The 20,903-nt window shown below is 41.6% G+C and overlaps 1 protein-coding gene across 1 annotated transcript in view; it reads right to left on the bottom strand.

Moving 5' to 3' along the window:
- Positions 1-20,864, bottom strand: part of LOC142092393 (uncharacterized) — a 29,516-nt gene extending 8,652 nt beyond the window's left edge. The window contains exons 1-7 of the mRNA XM_075172385.1: positions 16,849-20,864; positions 14,272-14,394; positions 13,813-13,914; positions 13,312-13,378; positions 12,553-12,782; positions 12,159-12,284; positions 301-483 (exon numbers count right to left, since the gene is read on the bottom strand). Of these exons, the coding sequence (XP_075028486.1) occupies positions 301-483; positions 12,159-12,284; positions 12,553-12,782; positions 13,312-13,378; positions 13,813-13,914; positions 14,272-14,394; positions 16,849-16,990 (973 nt within the window). The 5' untranslated portion in view covers positions 16,991-20,864. The remainder of the gene's footprint in view (positions 1-300; positions 484-12,158; positions 12,285-12,552; positions 12,783-13,311; positions 13,379-13,812; positions 13,915-14,271; positions 14,395-16,848) is intronic.
- Between the last annotated feature and the right edge of the window lie 39 nt (positions 20,865-20,903).

Raw genomic sequence — 20,903 nt, 5'->3', positions numbered from 1 at the left:
TTCTCTCCCAGTGAGCAAGACCAACCCGCAGAAACTTAGCTTTCCCTTTCCCACTACAGAATAACAACTACAAGCACATAACAAATCTGAAACACGAGTTCACTCTGAAGTTTATAGCTAAGGCACATTATGAATTTAGGGGGGAGGAGGGAAGTCCTTGCCATTTTGTTTTGCATATACAGTTACTCAAGATACATTTACATACGCACACACACACGCCCGTTCCCCACACTTGATCACCCTGGTTGACATAAAACAATGCTGACAAACAGAAAGAAGACAGACACATCATTCCCTTACCTGTGTTTGAGCTGCATTTGGGGCAGCATCTCTTCTCATCTTTACCGATTATTCTCAGTTCACCATCCTGGCATGATATTGCCAGCGTCTGCTGTGTCCCTTGCCATAGGCACACCACCAGCAGCAAGCAAGCTCGAATCTTGAGGTGACTGACTTCACTCGTCCGTTCAGTCATGTCTTGAGCTATACAACCCAAAAGCACACTAGGGTGGGCTTGTATCAGGACTTCCCCACAAAAGTACTCCTTCCCCTGACACTGTGGGAAGGCACTGCGCTTTTTGTGGCTGCACTCTTCCTGTTTCTTTTGGGGCGGGGAAAAGATTTTATTTTACGTCATCAAATTCTTAACAAAGCAGGGCTAAGTAACCATGCATCAGTGACTCCATTAAGAAAGCAGCAGGTTACGAGCAAGATGTAGCATCACGTAATTTCATTTTCAAAGGATTTTGTAAGTTGATATACAATTGAAAATTAATGCAAATTAAATTAGTGTGTGAACTTCAGCGCTCTCAGACTACTTCATTCTGACTTAGAGTTCCTAATGAATTTAGAAACCTTCAGGGATTTAAGTATCAGATTGCAATGTATAGTAAGTCCATCCATCCACTCAGATTTTCCGATTCTGTTAATTGCTTTCAACTTCCTTCACTCTGGATCAGGAGACTCTTGAATTATTTTCCAGAGCCGAGGTAACTCCATACGGATACCATGAAATCAAGAGAAATCTGTGTCTTCCCCACAGGCTGCAAGACCAGCCCTGGTACCAAAACTGAAAACGGCTGCAGTGGGGTCTTTAGAGACACGTACAGCTCCTCTGACCCCCAGACCCCTGGGATTTAGGTAACAAAAGACAGCTGCTCAGCAAAATTGTACACAGGCACAGACACGCTGCCTGTAATTGTCACCTGCGGCTGGGTTTCAATTCCAAAATGTCTTGCCGTATACAAATGCATATGCAAACCTCCATCTCTGCTTTATGTGTAGACAGCTTGCTTGCTTTCCCTCCCCTCCCCTTCTATTGCCACTGTACCCTAGGGTTTGCTTCTATCCCTGTAGCTTGTGGTTGCTTTTATGTGTGCACAGTAAAGACAGTATTTAAAATCCAACCTCCTTCTCAACTGAACAGATGAATTCTGATGCAGAAGCAGTTTTTAACGGATTCTTTTCCACACTGCATGTGATGACAAATAGGTCAAGGCAAGGGAGAGTCAGACCTTTGAAGAGAGATGAGTGTCTCTAGAAAATGCCATGCCTACAGCATTTGACATTTGCCCTGTTAATTCCTTAGTTTAATATACAGCCAATGAAGCCTGAACAAACTTCCCACACAGACACCGTCACTCTTCCTTCAGTCTGTTCTACACTTTCTTCCTGAAGATTCATCTATGGATCTCAAAGAGTAGGTCAGTCAACACACTTTTCACTCAGTCTTTGGTCTATTCAGGGATCTACCTGTGTTCCTGTCACTGGTTGGAAACAATCAGATTGGTATGCAACAGACCCTTCTAGTTTTACAAATGTATGCTGCAAAGCTGCTTGTACTCTTAAATGTGCTAAGTGAAACCTTTCTATCAAAAGATGACATCCAAAATAGCTGCAAGCAGGCAAAAGACACAGGTCTCTGCCGTCAGTTTTTCCCACATAATGCCCCTAGAAGGCCAACTGTTATGTTTCGGAAACGAAAAGCCTCCTACTCTGTACTTCTGCCATACAGGAGATCCCCTCCTCTCCCCACACAGCACTGCTCCTCACGCTTGTCACAGCCCGTACCACTCACGCTGCACTGGAAACACAGACACGCTGCCTGCTGCGGCTGCTGCCCAGCTGGCCACGGAGAGTCACGGACACCGCAGCTCTTGCGTTCAGTCCCCCAAGCCAGGATTCCCTTCACCAGCTCCTCCAAACAGCATGACCACAACGCTTGGGCAACGCAGAGACAGGAAAGGTTTACAGGTACTGGTCAGGGCGCTGCCCCTGTACAGAAACCACGGTGCACTCAGCAGCATGCAGAACTTTGTCTCATCCTCTTCAGAACTCTGCATAGTCTTACGATGAAGACAAGTTATCAGGCAAAGCACTTGGACACTGCAGCAATACGCTCTGCAGACCAATCAGTTATGACCATTTCTGAATTGCACTCAAGCCCTGACCAACTTGAGCATATTTTTATTATCCCTGGCTCTTATAAGAACAGGCTAGTAACAAGAACTTGTTTCAAAATCCTTACTACGTGGTTACGTTAAGATTCACCCCAGGGCATGCTAGCTGCAAAACCATTTGAAAATACTCCTCCTCACATAGTAAGGCAAGGAATATCTGGAGCACACTAAGCCCCTCCACCTTACTGTGGCTGCAGCTAGAAGTCCTGGGGACAGAGCAGCCCACATCTGCCCTAATAACAAGTGCCGCTACTGCTCTTGTAAACAGCGTGCTAGCCAAATTCTCCCTTCCACCTCCTCCTACCCTTTGCCCCTTCTCCAGCACAGGCTGGTACAACTGGGAAATGTGGCACCAGCAACCTTCAGAAGCTCCTCACCGCGTCCATAAAGAGATTGTGGACAGGAGGGGGTACACCTTCCCATTCAGCCCAAGACTTTCCCTGGCTCTGCAAGTCTTTCTCAGAGTCTGTAAAAGAGGTATTTAGTCCCATCTGCATGAAGAAAGCAAGAACAAAGGACCCATGAAGGAAAGCCAAATTTCTTGAAATCAAGATTTCTTCATTGTCCCAGCAGCACCCGCCTTTGAGGTCAGGTGCTTCCAGTTTCATTAAAAGATAATGTGTAGGCTCCCTGCAAACCCAGAAGGGCTGCAAACCCTCTTACAGTAGCTAGCAACACTGATAGAAATTGTGGGACAGGTCACAAATGGTCTTAGGAGTAACCCTGACAAATCATTTATTCATGAAGAGTGCAGAGAAAAATGTAACTCAGGAATAGGAAGAGAGGGGATCAGCTCTGTGTGTGGCTGGCAGACATGCCCAGGGGTGCAGCTCAGGCTCCCCAGAAACTCCCTGAGGCTTTGGTATGTGTACTGGTACCCCGGGTGGAGTCCCACTGTCAACAGTGGTGTGGAGGAGACAAACCCTGTCAGGACCCCGACAGTTGTTCTGATGCCAAGCTGGGCTGAGAGTCATTTAGCCTCACTTTCTGGAAGTTACACGTCAAGGCCATACCCTGGAATATCTGGCACACCAGTCACTGATAACTAATGCTGCTGAATAACCAACAGGAAGAACTGTTACTTCCAGCAACAGCTGGGATGGGTAATTTTATAACTAACAGAAAGACTTGAGCGGTAGAAGACCAGGTCTCCAAGTTAGGCACCATGCTTAGTCTCCTGCTGCCTCACTTTCTTCATCTTTAGAAGAAGTATAGCACTAGCAATAGAGTAGACTGTGTCTATCAGAAAGGACAAGGACAGTGTAGTGTTCCAGATGGAGGAATTGGCCACTCTCCTGAAGCTCAGAGATGGACATCAATAACTAGCACTGCCTAAATACCAAATACGAACACAAATCAGACTTTTGCTGAGTGTCACAAACACAGCAATAGAGAAGGGACCTCCAAAGGTCCTACTGAGACACTGGCAGGTGGTACACAAGAGAACCCTTTGCCTGGCAAAGGTTGCAGGCAGGCAGTTAGCGTATGTGATACCTGGTGTTTATCAGAATAGGAACTAATAATTTATTTCCCTCTATCTTTTTTGAATGTTGTTTTTTTCTGAATTGGTCTCTGCACGTTTTCATTCTTGTTCAAGCATTACAGTCGTGCACAGATACTGCCAGATGATGGAACATTTACAGTCAGATCACAGACAACAGTTGTACGTGCCAAGTCTAAATCTCCAGAATCAGCAGTGACCTTTCAGAGACAACCTGACTATCTGGCTTTAAAATCTTTGGGGTTTTTTCTAAAGCTAACCTTACCTGTCTCTATGTAAGGTAGTGACATTTCATCTGTCAATCCCTTTCTTGCTCAGTTTTGTATGTCATGTATGTCAGTGCTGCTAGGTTCCATGCTGCTGCCTGATCCGGTAGGGTTTCCAGTTCTCTCTGCACCTATTGACAGAATAAATGCCTGTTTCACTCATCAATACGCACTAGTTCTCACTCCTCATCACCTGACTGTTTAGTGGTTTTATTCAGCAGCAGCTACAGGATTAACTAGACAATATTTGGCTGAGACTTTTCAGAAATTAGGAATCCTTACAGTCTTTACCTTCACACACAAGCAGAGGTTCTGTGGCCTGCAGAGTTGCTTTCAATCCATGTGACCTGTGTTCAAAATTATAATCCCAAGGGTTAAAAGGCCATTGGAAGCAATATGGTCTTCGGGGTTGTCTGAGCACGTGTATCACCCAGTGCCTTCTTTGCATGAAACAGGGAGACGTAGCACAGTCTCGAACAGGCAAAGAGGAGAAGCTACGGGCTGAGATGTTCAGAAATGCCTCAGGGTTCAGAGTTCCCAGTTGCCACTAAAAAGGAGCATCCAAATACTGTCCCTTTTAAGAGACTCTGCAATGGCTTGTGCTGGAGTTTGAACCGAAGCATCTAGTTCCTCTTGGGTGAAGAGGTTTTAATCTTTTATGACTGTCTCCAAGAAATGAACCTCAGTTCTGAGTGTGGGGCCTCACTGTATCAGGAGACCTGGGGAAGACGGATTGCTTCCCCTTCCTTCAGCAAAGGGAGGCACAGAAACACGTATGGCAAAAGACCCCAAATGCAATGCCTCACTTCCAGCCCTGACCTCCACAGAAGAAAGGACTCTCTTCCAGCCGCACCTGCCCACACCCATACAGAGGCTCAGGGCAGATTAAGGCTGAAACGTAAGTGCACGCAGTGATGGAACAGAAGAAAAGCTGTTACAGATCTCCTAATCCCTTCTCCCTACCATGACCTGCACACGTACCACTAGAAGGAGCACTCAAGGATGAGATTTGAAGGAAGAACCAGTGGATTTCTCCACCCACTGAAGTGCACCGAGGTGGCAACTTGTACCTCTGTCTTCAGGGCGCAGATTCCTAAGGGTATTTAGGGAACCGGCTATGAATTCTACTTTTGCCCACCTTAAGGATATCTAGCCACGAGCTGAACATTATACACATTGCCAGGAACCTCATTTTACAGTTTCCTTTTTGCTTGAGGCCACTTGAGCTGCCAGTTTGCTGAACTGTCCAAATTACTAACCTTTTGGAAAGAACAAAAACAAAGAAAACAAAAAAAGAACGTAACCATTTCTCAAACACACAATTAGTTCTTGCAAATCCAGTAGCTTTACTTACGCTCCTTGGACTTAGCGTCATCAGTGAGATAGTATTGTCACCAGGGAAAGTATTTGGTTTCCTGACATTGAGATTTTGCTGATTACCCATAATGGGTGACCAAAGAAGCCATGCAGTTCTCCTACAAGTTGTTCACATGAAATCTACGTAATTTCTGAATGACTAATGATATTTGTTAAACCGATGTATAAATTGCCTTGTAAGCTCCATCTTGTAAGTTGTTTTCATCCCACTGTAAAAAAACTCCATTGCTAGCTACAGGATTCACATTCTGTTGTACAGAACTTGTCTATGCTCCCGTGAAACAACTGTCAGTCAGTCTTTATTTAAAGGGCCCTTTACTATATGATGACAGCTATGAGAGATATACTCACACAAGGGGAAGTGACTTGCCACACCGTGATAGAACAGCACTTCTGATGGGCTGCAGAAAGCGTAGAGGAACAGGGGCGCAGGTCAGCACTGCAGCAAGCCCATGGTGAGGCTGGTGCCAGAGGGGGCACAGGGACACCAGCTCCCCAGAAGGATACCGTATGAGTAGTGACAGCTCACGTAGTACTGTCCAAAGACTGGGGTAAAAGAAAGCTGAAGGACAAATAATTTAGCTGCGGCCTGAAACTAGAAGACAAAATTGTTGTGTCCCTTTCAGCTCTGCTGAGCTTTAGGCCAGCCTTGAGATTTTGCAGTCAGTAGGACTGGCTGCCCTGGGGGTTTCCAGATCTTGGGGTATTTGCAGTGCCTGTCTGATGCCTGCCCTCTTTTGGCACACAGGGAGGATTACTGCCCTGCAAACCTGTAACAGGTAAGGCTGGGGGCACAGGAGTCAAACAAGGTGGCAGAGGCATGCGTAATTCATGTAGTGCCACACAGGGTTCCTGAGGCAAGCTAAATTCTCACCCCAAACCAATTTGGGCTTTGCAAAGACCCCTGCGTCCTTCCTTCGAGCAGCACTAAGGAGCCTGCAGCGTGCACTCATCAGAGCTCTGCCTTAGCCGACGGAATGAGTCTCGCAGTCACCTCCCTGGGTTGTTTGCACAGCCTGGCCGCCAAAAGCGGCGCCTCCTTGCAGACAATCCCAATGGAGCAGAGGCCAGGCAGTAATGTAAGTGACATTTCATAGAGGGAAACCAAACCAGACAGAGGCAAAAACCCCAAGTCCCTGACGTTACCAAGCTATGTATTTCCTTTCCAGCTTAGCACCTGGCATGGCGTGTATCAGCGGATGTGACCTTTCTCAAGTCTCTCACGGCAAACCTGAGTCACTTTGATGCACTTCTAAGTCACAGGAGAATGTGAAGAGAAACTGCAGGAGATAAAGGATCTGGGGTAGCCACAGTAGCAGAAACCGGTCATATATTTGTAGGGGAAAACCAAAAAAAAGACAAAGGAGGAAGTGAACATAAAAAGCATAAACTTATGGACCTGCGGTTTTTTTTTTTTCAAATTATAGTAACTGCTGAAACATGAAATACGTATGTTAACTGCCAAACCTGCAGTCTGAAAGGAGCGTTCAAGAACTGCAAAATCTGAAAGGAGCGTTCAAGAACTGCAAAACCCAGCTCATTTATATAAATTTTTTCCAACGAGGCTCTCAAATACCATCTGTTCTTGTCCTAATGCTTCTCCAAAACTGAATGCAGTAAGGCAATAAGCAAAACAAACCTCCATTTTAAACAAATAGCCTTGTTAAAACTCCAGGCAGTCATATATGATAGCCTCATATTAAGAGAGAAAAAATATTGTAGATAGAAATCCCAAAGACAAGAGGGGTTGGTTTTTTGTTTGGTTTTCCTCGGGTTTTTTGTAGCAATCTGACCTAACCTCTGTCTGTAGCTAATTACAAACAACAATGTAAGGGGCTGGCCATGTGGCCTGTAACTCATGGCTAATGCAGTTGAAAAGAAGTTAAAGTTATTAATGAGAAAATGGCATTATTCTCACCCAGAAATACAAAATTATAGGAATTATTAGTCAGTTTTACAGATAGTTCTTAGAACAATCAAGAGGCCAATTCTAGTGACAACATTCATGCAGACAGTTTTGTATGTGCTTAAGTGACTTCCGAATCAGGGCTCTATGGCAACCAAGATGCATTTAATTTACAAATCATATAGGTTTACCAAGTACTCTAAATGCCAATACAGTTCACACTAAAACCAGAGTTAGCATTGGTTTGCAGAATAAAAGAAGAACTGACACCTCAGGTTACTGCATCACACTGGAAAAAATTTCCAGTACAGCCCTATCTTTATCACCTTAGATGAAGCTGCACAACTTAGACTGTGTCTTTCTCAAGTGCCTGAAAATGGGGAAATCTGAATGGTTGAAAAACAGGAACTTACTTTGTAACACAGGCCCATCCCTTTGAGAAGGGAAAGTTTCGTTTCTGGCACGTAGGAAGACAAGCGTGGGCAGAAGGCAGCATCAATTTGTTCAAGATTCTCTACCTATTTTTAACTATTTTCTGCCATTTTAGGGATGATTGGAACAAAAAATCCAAGCAAATTTTTCACAGAAGAGTGACAAGACTGAACATGGCAATTAAAAAATATTGTCATTCCTTTATTTAGAGTGAAATATCTACATTAGTTTATTTAAACCGGTAGTCTACCAACACCCAAATCCTAAAAAAAATCAAATCCTAAATGCCCCCAATCCTATAAAATGTTATTATGGTTTAACTCTTCTGATAGGATTATATGTCTTGGCACAGTGATTGGATACAGTTCTACAGCAGTACAGCCAGCACAGACTGGCTCACAGGCACGCATTAGCACAAAAGCCAGCAATTACAGCCCCTGAGGGCTGGCTGTTACAGGCTTTCAGCCACACAGCACGCTGCGTTGTCTTCAGTTTTCCAAATGTTGATGAGCAAATGCAACCCGTCCTCAGCTACCCTACCTCTGGTGGGCACTTCCAGGGCCAGTATCAGTTCCTTCTTCAGCCAGAGGGAACCCATGCCCTAGTTTGCAGGAAATCTCTTGTATCAGGAAGCTGTAGGAAGGCACAAGAACACAGTGCACTCAGGCATCTTCCTGTGCAGTTAAAGAGGGCCAGAAAACAAGTAAGATTCGTGGAAACAGCTGATGAGCCCACACCACAGAGGAGCTCTGCTGCCACTGCAGCACTTCTGTCAAACCAACAGCTCATCCATTCCTGTGGGCTGTTTTCACCATATAGCCCACAACCTCAGATAGCTCATTAGTTATCTGCACCTTGCTCAGTTACATGGAAACCCCGTACTTGCTTTATTGCCTCTGCAGTGCAGCCTACAAACTTGATCAGCATCGTTTCCAAGAATTTGTTGGCTGTTCCCTGGAATGCATTTCTCGGATTCATCCATTGCACTTTGCCATCCAATTCACTGCAAGATGAGAGCGTTTAGGCCACAGCACACTTTCAAAGACCTCCACATTCACAACAGGGGCTCTATGTTTTTGAAGGGGCTGAGCCTTATCATCTTGAACGTCCCAGCAACTCTTAGGTCAGAACTGCTGCCAGGCCAGATTTAGAGAGAAACACACTACACCCAGCTTTCTCAAATTGCACAGAAAGCCAGGGGCAAGGCAGCATGTGAACTCAAAGCCTGCTAAGCCATAGGACTGACCATTTGGCGATCCTGCTTTCTGTGAGAATTATACACACTGGAATAACTTTTTGCTCACTTGTACTCTCCAATCATACACATCATACATGTGCATCTAGCTGCTACCACAATTTATTTCAAAAAGCCACTATCACACTTTGTATATAATACAAATGTTTATATACATTGTATATACACTTCAAAATAGGAAATCACTGCTAAGTACACCATATGTATAACATACAAGAAAACATATGTTTAAAAACATGTTTCTAGACACCAGTTGTATTCTTGAATACATTTCCTGTTGCGTATTTTGGCATATGCTTTGGTACTGTGTATATAAAATACCTATCTCTAATGAGTTATCTACTGAGGAGTTATATTTGAAGTGAAAAACACTTCTGAATTATATAACTTTCAAGTTTACTTCTCCTTCAACTTTTACACTGAGGTATTTAAATTACATCAAAAGGTATTGACAATAACACTTCAGGTTTCTCTCAGACACTTCAGATTTTGAATGCTTTCCAAAACTACAGACTGATTAACTTGTGGTAAAATGTTACAAAAGTAAAATTCATTTCATACAGTGTACAGGCAAACAACCAGGTATTTTAACTGCACAGAGACCGAATCAAGAACACTTCTTCAGTTCTGAATGCAGGTTCCATTGACAGCATGCACAAGCTGATCATCCAGATGAATGGTCAGAATATAGTTTAGGCATCTATCCACTGTTACATGATCTTTGCACATCTTTGCTAAAATGCAACCCCTGAAGGCCCAGTCAGTCAGCACTGTCTTAAGAGTTCATCTCTTGCCTCTTATCAACAGAGAACATCTAAGGAGTTACTCTTTTCTAAACCATCACAAACATTCATAAGCAGAAAAACTCTAAATGTCCATGTACATGTTCCTAAACCTGAGACATTAACAGACTTTTCCAAAATCCAGAGCACTGTCTGGAACCAAACTTGCTTGCGGGTTTCTCCCTACATCCACACCAAAAGTAGTTTAAGCTAAGGAGTTTTACTGTGGAGATGTCCAAGCTTGACTGAAGCAGCCTTGCTGACGACAGACACACCAGGGTATTCAGCACAACAGGATGTCCACAAGAGGAAGCACACAGCATGTCGGTTGCACAGGGCTTACAGATAAAACATTAGTTATACACGGAAACTCCTGAAGTTTACAGTGCAGACAAGTGGTACTCTACCTTCCCCCCTGTTTTGAACTCCAGTTTCCACTAATAATGTTCTAATCAGAAATTACCATTCCCTTTGCCTTCTGGCAATCCACATATTCTACTTTCCACACACATGAAGATCTCCATGGAGATTTCCAAACAGTGGAGATCTGGAGCTACCTGGTGATGATGAGTAATTCCATGTTGGCCTGACAATGGGGATACTGCTCAATATGTTAACACGACATTTTCTCAACAGATATGTTTGAAGAAATGCAGAGAAGAGAGAAGTGGCATTGAATAGCCATCTCTCAACAGTCACTTAACAACTAGCACCAGAATTCTTGTGCTATTCTGGTGCACGGCCAGCACAAGTTACCAGCAACAACAACCGTCTCTAGAGGCACAGCTGACAAATGCCATTCAACTTGACCAAGAAATAACTTGAAAAAATGGAAACACAAAGGAAGGTGGCTAGGTTCAACAGGGGAGATTCTCCACTTAAAGTGAGGAGAGTTCATGTGGGAACTAAACTGAAACACTGGAGATAATCTGCACTGAGAACAGAGAGACATGCTCTGCTTAGCATCTCAGAATTGTAAGACAAGATATAAACTCAGTCATAAAGCAGGTCTTTTGATTTCCCTGGTTTTCTGTCTGCTCAATGAATCAGCTCTTACAGCTTCATAAACACTTCATTCAGTCCAAAGACAACTGCCCATCACTACATACAGAATTAGCTAGAAATGCAAGGAGGACTATATCAACTCAGCCCTGGCAACAGGGATGCTGTGCACAAGATCTGCCTAAGAAAGAATCACATGATTCTGAGAACAGCTATTCCCATGGGTCCTAATGCCAAAGAGGCTGCTCAACGAGACTCAAAGGAACCGAAGCGCAATTAAACAGTTACACACATCCACACATATAGCCACAGAATGCTCTGTCACATTACTTGATACAATCAGTATTGGCTCAGAAATGCAGGAAACAGTAATGCAATGTGGAGTCAGTTTTTGATGAGACTAGAATTGGAGTCAATTTGTTCTTCCTGGATAGGAATTCGAAAGCTCCTTTCTTCTGAAAGACAAATAATAAAAAAAAATACTGTACAGAGTGGAAGGGGCAGGAAAAGGGAAGCCAGGGACTTTTCTAGTTTCATGGATGACTAGGCACCTATGAGTGACGTTTAGGTCAGTGCTTGTCTTTCCAGCCAGTGCTAGGAAACACCAAGTGTAGGGAACAGCGAAAATACACTTTACCATTTTGCTCTGTGAACGGAACATGAGGCAGCTGTGAGCTGACTCAAGAGTTAGGCTGCCACTTAATTCTGAATATAGAGTTCAGCTCTTCTCAGTCAAACCTTTCCTGTGTTTGCAGGAGACACTTCAGAACAGTTCATTTCTATGTAGGCAAAAAAGTTCACAATATACACTTTTAAAGACTGTTGATTCTGGATCCTCTCTGTACTGAATAGAATTCCCTGCACAAAATCATTACATCATTTTTGCAGGGACTAAGGGACGAAAAAGCTAGGAGGAGTTAAAATCAGAGAAAAAGAGAGAGAGAGAATCCTTCTGCGTGGCAACAAGCAGGGGAATTTGTACTCTCTAAGAATGCAAACTCTATGACCTCCAGTGCATCAGGACTAAATAGAGGATCAACCACTGGTATTAACTGCAGATGACACTGTGCTACTTAGCCAGGTAGACTTCATTACGACTGAAACAATTATCAAAGTTCAAACAGGGGGCCCTGATTATTCTCTTTCCTATACATTCTTCCCCATAAAAAGAAACTCACGTTGATGGTTGTTTTTATAAGGCCTCCTCTTGGTCTCTTTTTTGGCTGCTTGGATAATCAACAGGAGGATGGACATTCCACTCACCATGAGCAGTATCAGACAAATAAGGATAAGTGATAAAGACCCTGGAAGAAAAACAGAAGAAGAATACACTAAAAAAGATTCATGGTTCTAGCTGGAGTTTCCATGGAGCTTTCCAGCTTCAAAAGAAGGAACCTAGAACTCCAGAAGTACCCCTGAACCGCAAAGCCTAGAAGTCCCAGCTGCCAAGCAGACTAGCACACAGTCTGGAATCCTGTGGGTGTCTCACTGAAAGACTGTGTAAAATACAGACATGGCTTCTGAGAGTGTGATTTCATTTCCAATTTTCCAAGAGTCATTCCCTCTCCTTACCCCAGTTAGTCTCTGTGGGGCTGTTTGTATCCGGGCAAATGAAAGTAATCACACTGGGTCTGGACGGTGAGAATATTGCAGTTGACGTATTATTCTTGTGCTCAGTGGTGGAAAGATTCAAAGCAGGTGTTACACTCTGAGAGGTAGCTGGCTGTGTGACATGGCTGCTGCAAACAGCATCATGTGTTTTTGTCCCTCGCTGAAGAGTGTTTTTCCCAAGAATGCTGCAGCTAGAGATGTAAAATAAATTAGCGTAGTTTTTCAAACAGTTGCAGTAATGACTTTATAAGTGATCTCCACGGAACAAGTGAGTGAACATTACAATTCTTGTTTTATCAATACAAACTCAGGCTTAACCTTTCCTAGATTCTACAGATACCTGAAGAACAACTAAACTAATCGAAGTTATTACTGGAAAAAACCTGACATTCTGTTTTTCTTAGCATCTGTGCATGTAACAGCCTTGGAGCACAGCTACATTTGGCAGGGGAACTTTTTGCTACCGACACAAAACATCCAGACCTTTAAAAAAAAAGGCTGAAAATACTGTTGTTGCCATAAGTGAAGAGAAAAAGGGCAGAAGGCAGACAGATGCTTCAAACCAGTACAGAGACTGCTCAAGGCTCCCCAGAGTCATGAGGAACATGGTTTCACTGCACCTACTGCAGGTTTACTCTACACACCATGATTTGGGCATCAACCGCTACAGAAGTAAACCCAAAATGTCACTCTAAACACGTCTGGATCAGTGATACATACTTGGTCCAAGGTCGACAGTTTTCATTTTCCCCTATGGAATAAGACCCTTCAGGACATGGTGAGCATACTGAGAAAGAAGAGAGAGGCAGAATTTGAGTTCAGTTAGCAAAATAACTGTACGACAGCTACACAGTAATTACACTAATAGCTTATACTAATAGTCTAGCTTACAGAACAGACCCAACAAAACCCACATAGCCTCTAAAAACCATAGTCATTAGGTCAGAAGTAACACAATATGCTCAATGGTTCATTTTAATCTGCAACTGGCAAGGTTTCCTGTTTTCTCTACTGGCTAATTACAGATATTAACAAGGAGAGCATTAAGACTTCTGAGAGCTCAGGAATCACAGAGCAACAGTCTGCACAACTACCCTGCTATAACACTTCTGTGGAGATATCAACGACACAAATGACAACAGCTTTTACACTAGAAATAACAACCATCTCATCTGAAGTGGAGGCAAGAGTTTGGAGAGTCTTAACACATCACTAACTTACCACTTCCCAGTGTAAAGCTGACATCTGGCATGTAACCTGCCATACACTTGCAAATTCTATCAGAGGTCTTCTCACACTTCTTCACTTCCACGCTCCCCTTCCCTAGCAACAACAGAATAAAGGGCAAGTGAGAGACAAGAAACAAGAAAGAAAAAAAATCAATTACTCAGTGCCTATCTGTTGTGCATAGAAACAACTGCAGAGAACAGAGTTTATTAACAATTCTGAAGACACCAATTTTCAGGTAGTGCAAGGCTGCTTCCTTTGAAGGCTCTACCATCACTACCAACCAGGAGATATCAGCTATTGAAATAACAACCCAGTCTTTGGACTTGGTCATCTCCAGTGACAGGCTTTATGTCATCAATCTTTGAGGAGCACACAAAGATAAGAAAGCATATGAAGACTGATTGCCTCCCAAATTCGTATCAAGAAATGACCATTACACAGCTGACTTACTAGCGTTGCAGATTGTACAACTCTGGCAGAAGTTGTGGTTGTGCTCACTGCTAAAGTATTCGTCTTGACAGGGGGCACAGACCGTGTCTGTTGTTGCTGTGCAGCGGCTTCTCATTCTTTCACCTAGAACAGAGACCATGTAGAAGGAGGAACTGATTGTTATCAGAAGGAAATCCTCTTCATTTTCATGCATTAGAATAAAAGAGTGCCCAGAAAGCGACAGTTCCACTTACAACTCTGGCTGAAAACATTCAGCAGATTTAGACATGCCAGAATACCTAGAAGTTTTGATCCATAGCATCACTGTAAATTAAGCAGCTAAAATGGGCTAGTAGGGGCCTGATGACTTGCTGGGAGTTGAGGCAATGCCCCAAATGATTCTCCCAGTGGATTCCAAATATCACTTCTCTAGACCACCTTTTCATAAAGTTTAGACATCACAGTTTGCAGCCAATGTCAGTTAGAAAAAAAAGCAGGTTTTTAGCATAGCAATAGGTCTGATCTCCAGTGTAATACAATGGCTTTATGACAGATGCCTTCCCTTATGAGATAAATCATGCAATTCAACCTGAAGTAATCCCAAACAAAAGATGCACAATGTATAAAAGGTACAAAAGACGGCAATGGACTGCTCAGGTTTGCAGAAAATTCATTACTGAAGCAGTCAAGAATAAATGTTTGTAGTATCTTTCTGTTGGCATTCTGAAAGTCCATTAGGCATGAAAGAATGCGGTTGTATTTCGATACACATCTGTATTGGCACCCAACAACATCAAAGATGTTACTAGCTCCATTTCATAAACCGTGAGATACAGCGCAAGATGTAAGGCAGGCATTTGTTACTATTCCAAACAGTATCTGTGTATCACACATTGCATTTAGAAACAAGCTCTGAATGCCTGCGCCCACAAATTCCGACCTGTATGATACACAGTCTTACACAGAAGTTCGGCTTGATGCGCTAGATGACAAGGTTCGTGAGCAAAGCGACTTGCCCAAACTGAAACAGCAAGTTAACAGTGGATTTTGGAAAAGGAGCCAGACACGTTCCTTCTATCTCACTAGCTTCTCTCCATACAGCACAGGCTCCGGGAACTACAGACAGCTTTAATGACTAGGATTTTTACAGTTGAACTTAAATACGTCCTTATTCTCACAGACTGCTTCTTTCATTTTGGTTCTCCATTTTCTCATTCTGTAGGTAAACAATGAGCACCAAGTTCTCTTGCTCACTCTAACTTTCTCTGCCTTTTATTGAGTGCTATCAGTGGCAAAATACAGGAGATTTTTAGTGACCAAAATACATGCAATATACTTCTACATTTTTACCATCTACACAATCAGGAAGAGACCACGAAGAAATCTTTCCCCAACAGCAGCAGATTTGCTAACAATGCAAAAACCCGATAAAAGTTCTTTCAGCGTAAGAAGAACAAAAAAACTTTATCTAAAGGATTATCTGTATCTGCACACAAGTATGCCTTTCTTTAAATTGAGTTCAGAAACACTCAGATTTAAAGTTTTGAAAATAATGCAATAAACTGCCTTAAGTTTTAGATTAAAGGTTGAATTTATTCCAATTAGCATCTCTGAAGCACCAGTTCATACCATATCCATTTACACTCCAGTGTAGTAGACTTAATTTTGAAAATAAAGAGTAACTATTCTGAAAGATGCACATAAAAACATACGCAAGATTTTAAGCTGCAACTGCATTTACAGACATGATCTACACTCCCCCTAGGTGCGCAGATGTACCCTTCTTTTAGTACAGTCAATATTGACTGTACTAAAAATAATCCATTCTGTTAAGGGGATTGCCCCTTGAACAGCAATATTATCTATTAATTGTTGTTACTCTTCATCACTAAGTAATTTCTATAATGAAATCCCAACTATTAAAGTATTTGAAGTTTGATATTTTGCATTTGTGCTTCTCAATACTGCATTGCCTTCAGAGATACTCAGATTGTGGAAAAAACCACACATATGCATGCCCAGAATTCAGACTAATTCAGTTTCTACAAAAAGGAGGAAACAAATACATTTCCTGTGAAGTTACGCTTTGCTAATATCTGTCTATGAATCAAGCATATCTTTTTCCTTAAAAACCCACGGTCTTAAGTAGTATAAACCTTGCTACAAAAAAAAGCTTAAAAAACATCTTTAGCCACAGAACTAATTACCTGAAGTTTTACATTATTATGCAGGATTTCTGAGCTTCTTTATGTGATAGGTAAAGGACCGTAACGTAAATGCTACCATCTTTTCTCAGCTAATATTCCCACAACAAAAATGCACCAGACTGACACATTAAGGAAGCTAAGCCACACATAAGAAGTTAAAGAACATGTAGCTCTTTCAAAGTGGAGGATTCCTAAATTTAGTATATTACAGAAATAATCTTTGTCATTCTAGACCGATATGAAAGTCTCCTCATCAAATGCTTTTTCTCCATGTTATGCTTCCTACATTTGAATGATATTTCCATCAAGCTGTTTTCTACCACCTGTGGGTTATTAACTGATAGATATTACATCCAGCAAGTATAACACACATCCAGAGAAAATTACTTACCAGGGGCACAGTCCTTGCAGCATTTTTCATGGGAAGGATATTCATGTTCCTTGCATTTCAATCCCAAGCAATGGCTAATAGCGACTGCCAGCAGCAAGAACAAAACAGTAGAAAAATGCGAGTAAAAACCTACAGCTACCATAATGCAGCCCTACTGTCCCAGCAAAATTTTGATAGCAGCAAACTCTTGGAGAAGTGATTCTAAAACACTGGTGACCAGAACAAATTCATATGTCAGCTGCTGGGAAATTCCCAGCATGTGCTCCACGCCCTCATCCTTCTTCCCACACCCCACAAACCTATTTTTTGCAGTTCACAACTGAAACATTCATAGGCAGAAAGACAGCACGCTGAATAGCATTATGAAAAGACTTCTATTCATAGCCTTAAAACAGAGTGCCTCCAGCCAGGTACGTACCTCTCTACATAGTATTAAAGCCCAGGCCTTGAATGCCAGGAGAACTAGAAGAGATGATCCTTGTTATTGTAAAGAGGAGTATTAAAGCAATACAGAGGTAATGCCTGAAAACCTTTACGGATGAGAGCTATAGGTAAAATGAAACATAGCCCACATAGGTTTGCTCCTTAAAAGGCAAAGTACAGACAGATTCTCTCCCCTTGGTCTCACGGTAACGGCAGACCCGTGACTTTTATTGCTGCATGAAAACCAACGTCGTTAATACATTTCTCTTCTCAGGGAGAGTGTGGAATCACAAATCACCAGTCATCTTGATATTGCCCTCAGGAGCTAGCAAAAGCTACAGATGAGAAGCACTTGCAGTTTCCATTTCAACTCTTAATATGAGACTCCCTGCATTGCCATTGAAGAAAAGGAAGCTCCTGACTCCGAAATAGAGACTTTGTGTTACCATTTGCTCCCATGGAAGTAAAAGCTGCCAGCAGTGGTGCGCTCTGCGAAAGCAAAGGATGCAATATTCACGTACCAGCTACTTTTGATGCCTATTTTGTTCCACAGAAGCATGTTAACTCTGGAATCCAAACCCCAAGAAGGCTTCTCCATCTGGCTGTGCAAGCCAGCAACAACAGGACAGCAATGGAGGAGGCTGAATAGCACACTGGCATTGCAGTCCTGCCCTCGCCTAACACAAACATGTAAAGTAGAGAAAAAATTGATCACACTAGGAACTAGTGAGTTTAACTTTCTAGGCTCATTATTAGAATTTTACTAATTTGATCTTATTGATCTAGGATCTAAATTTTAGGTCTTCCAGTTCTAAGAGACTTGAGCAACTCTTATGCAAAGGCCCAAGTAAACCAGACATCCTACAGTAATCAAAGATGTTCTATTTGTTAGTTAAAAAACAGCCAGAATTCCCAGACAACGCAGATCTACAGTCAATTTACATCTAAATGCAAAGGAGATTTGATTGCAACGAAAGCACATTTGGAATCCAATTAGCCTGCAGTATTTGGGAGGACTGAATAGCAATATCGTGGCATGTTTTATCCAGAACTGCTGCTTTTCATTGCTTTCTTAAATTTCTGTTAGACTGTTTAAGAGTGGAAGGGCAGACAAAAGTGTTACAGAACAGTAACTATTTTTCTACCTCTCCTATTTTCCAAGCATTTTGGAAAACCACCACTATGGAAAAGAAGTTATACCTTAAAACCATTCTTTTCAAAAGGAAACAAAACTGACAGCAAGTAAACCATACCAACTGAACCTCAACTACCTTCACACTCAGTAGCTGCATGCAGGAAATATCCAAATCTCTTCCCACTGTAGTATCACACTCAATACCATTTAAGCGGCTTTACGCCTCATGACTCAGTCATTCCCTCAGCACTATTTAACCAGATTTTTTTTTCCCCAATTCTCTTTCACAAGCAGACTTTACCTATTCAGTAAGTCAATTATTATTCAGTAAGAAGTTGAAAATGCAAACTTCTATCATGTTCACAAACAAGGTAAGGTTAAAATTCTGCTAAAATTAAACTGAAAACTCCCAAATTACTTAGAGCAGTGATGATGAAGTATTGATATTCTTGTTAAGGATACTTTAATACAAATTAAATGCTCATTTAATAAAAAGCAGTTAGCACACAAACTTCATATACCATCTTGAGAATTCAACTTTTATATATGGCATCCTTAAGTGTTACCAGGCTTGATATTGCCAGATTCCTTTACATGGCCATATTATGCAAGTAAATAAAACAGGGAGAAAACACAGCGATTATCCCATAGCATTTGGTATCTAGCAAAATCCTTGGCTGGATTTTCACCAATGCAAATTAACCTCTCCCAAATGCTGCTTGGCATTGCCATGGGCATCACATGTGCCACCAGCTGCTCCCAAAAAACAGCCTGGATGCAGCTACTCTGGCTGTAAGTGGGAGAGGAGAGCTTCAGAGTGGTGAATTGAGCCATGCTATGGCTCAGAAATAAGACCCTGTTCCTGTTCTGCTTTTATTTAATATACATGTATCATTTTTGACTATAGATGCTTATTCTAGATATTCTAAACAAGCTTTTGAATTCTGGAAAGACAAAACATGTCCATGAGATAGTACTACTCAGATACCAAGTCCTATTAACAGTAGGCAAATTGCTTGTGTACATGGAAAAAAAAAAAAAAAAAAGAACATGGAACTCAAAACTAGTGCTTAATAAAAAGCTTTAAAGACAAAGTCACTAGATTCCTTAGCGATTACAGGCAAGTAAGGGTTCCCCTATGGGAAAGAGCCTACAAAGGTCTGAGAAAGATTGAGTGCATATAAAATATCTGAAGAATTTTTATAAATAAATAAGTCTATGGACAAACTAGAATAGTTTGAGCTGCTAAAATTCCAGGACAGGAATAATCTCATATACCTCCAAATCTCACCATGCAGTCCGCTTTATCCTTACAGCTGTTAGTTAACATATGATCCCGATTTCTGGCAGAGAAAAACAAAACACATTAAGGTGCAGAACTCCATGCATACATTAAAAATGAATTTTTCACAGTTGTTCCTCAAGTTTCAGATTTATCAGGTGCGTGGCAAATACTGCAACAACAGTACATACCTTAATATTTTTGCGGTTGCTAGCTAAATACTGTGTTACCCTGTATTTTTCAAGGGATTCCATCCTCACGTTATCAGAAGATTAAACTAAGACTGCGTATGCATAACCTTTGCCTCTATTGACAAATAAAGTTCCAAATTTCATCATCATATTTCAGCTGCTCAAGAATTCCTCTACAAACTAGCACTTGCTTTCTGAGCATCAGGTGTGACAAGATAGAACTTGTCCGCTCAAATTATATCTAAATTGAATTGTGCAAACAACTAGAGTATAATACAAGAACACAGTCAGGACATTTATACAATTATCAACTAATATTACTAAAAGTTTTGTCTTGACTAGATTGTGAACCATCACATTGCAAAACTGTATGTTTACATGTATAATTTTGTGCCAGTTCAAAGTGCAGGTCATTGCATATTTATGAAGCCTTAGTTAAAACAGCAGCAAAGCAAAACCTAGACCTTTTGCCAATCAATCTAAAACAGCCATACTTATGACTTCTGCTAAGCACCACATTTTTAGACACGGGATCTTGTTTTCAACATCTCCAAATTCTAGCCATATTAAAATCTCACTACCCTGCAATCAAGTACATGTGGGGTGTTGGTAAGGGGGTGAAAGGGAGTGGGGGCTGACTAACATGGCAGACATTCTAAGCTCGAGATTATCAACTGAATTTAACATGAGATTATCAACTGAATTTATCCCTCTCTTACAGTTCTTTCAAAATCATATTTTGTCTGTCTTCTGAAGAGTGTCAATTTTTCCCACTCACTGACAAACCTAAAAACAGCAACATTTCCAAAGCATGGAGAAAAATATTTAATGAAAAAAGATATATGTATGTAAAGACAACATTGATACAAGCCACTTAAAAACAAACAAACAAAAAAAAAAGAAAAAAAAAGAGAGGGAATACGGAAACAGAAATAGACAGCAATCCTTATATTTACATTATATTAAGAGAATAAATTTAATCAAATATAACATCTCACTTGGATTTTCAGGCAACCCTTCAGAA

This window comes from Calonectris borealis, chromosome 23 (assembly GCF_964195595.1).
Source record: "Calonectris borealis chromosome 23, bCalBor7.hap1.2, whole genome shotgun sequence".
In the NCBI taxonomy this organism is placed as follows: domain Eukaryota; kingdom Metazoa; phylum Chordata; class Aves; order Procellariiformes; family Procellariidae; genus Calonectris; species Calonectris borealis.
This window is presented reverse-complemented; position numbering and strand designations above follow the sequence as displayed.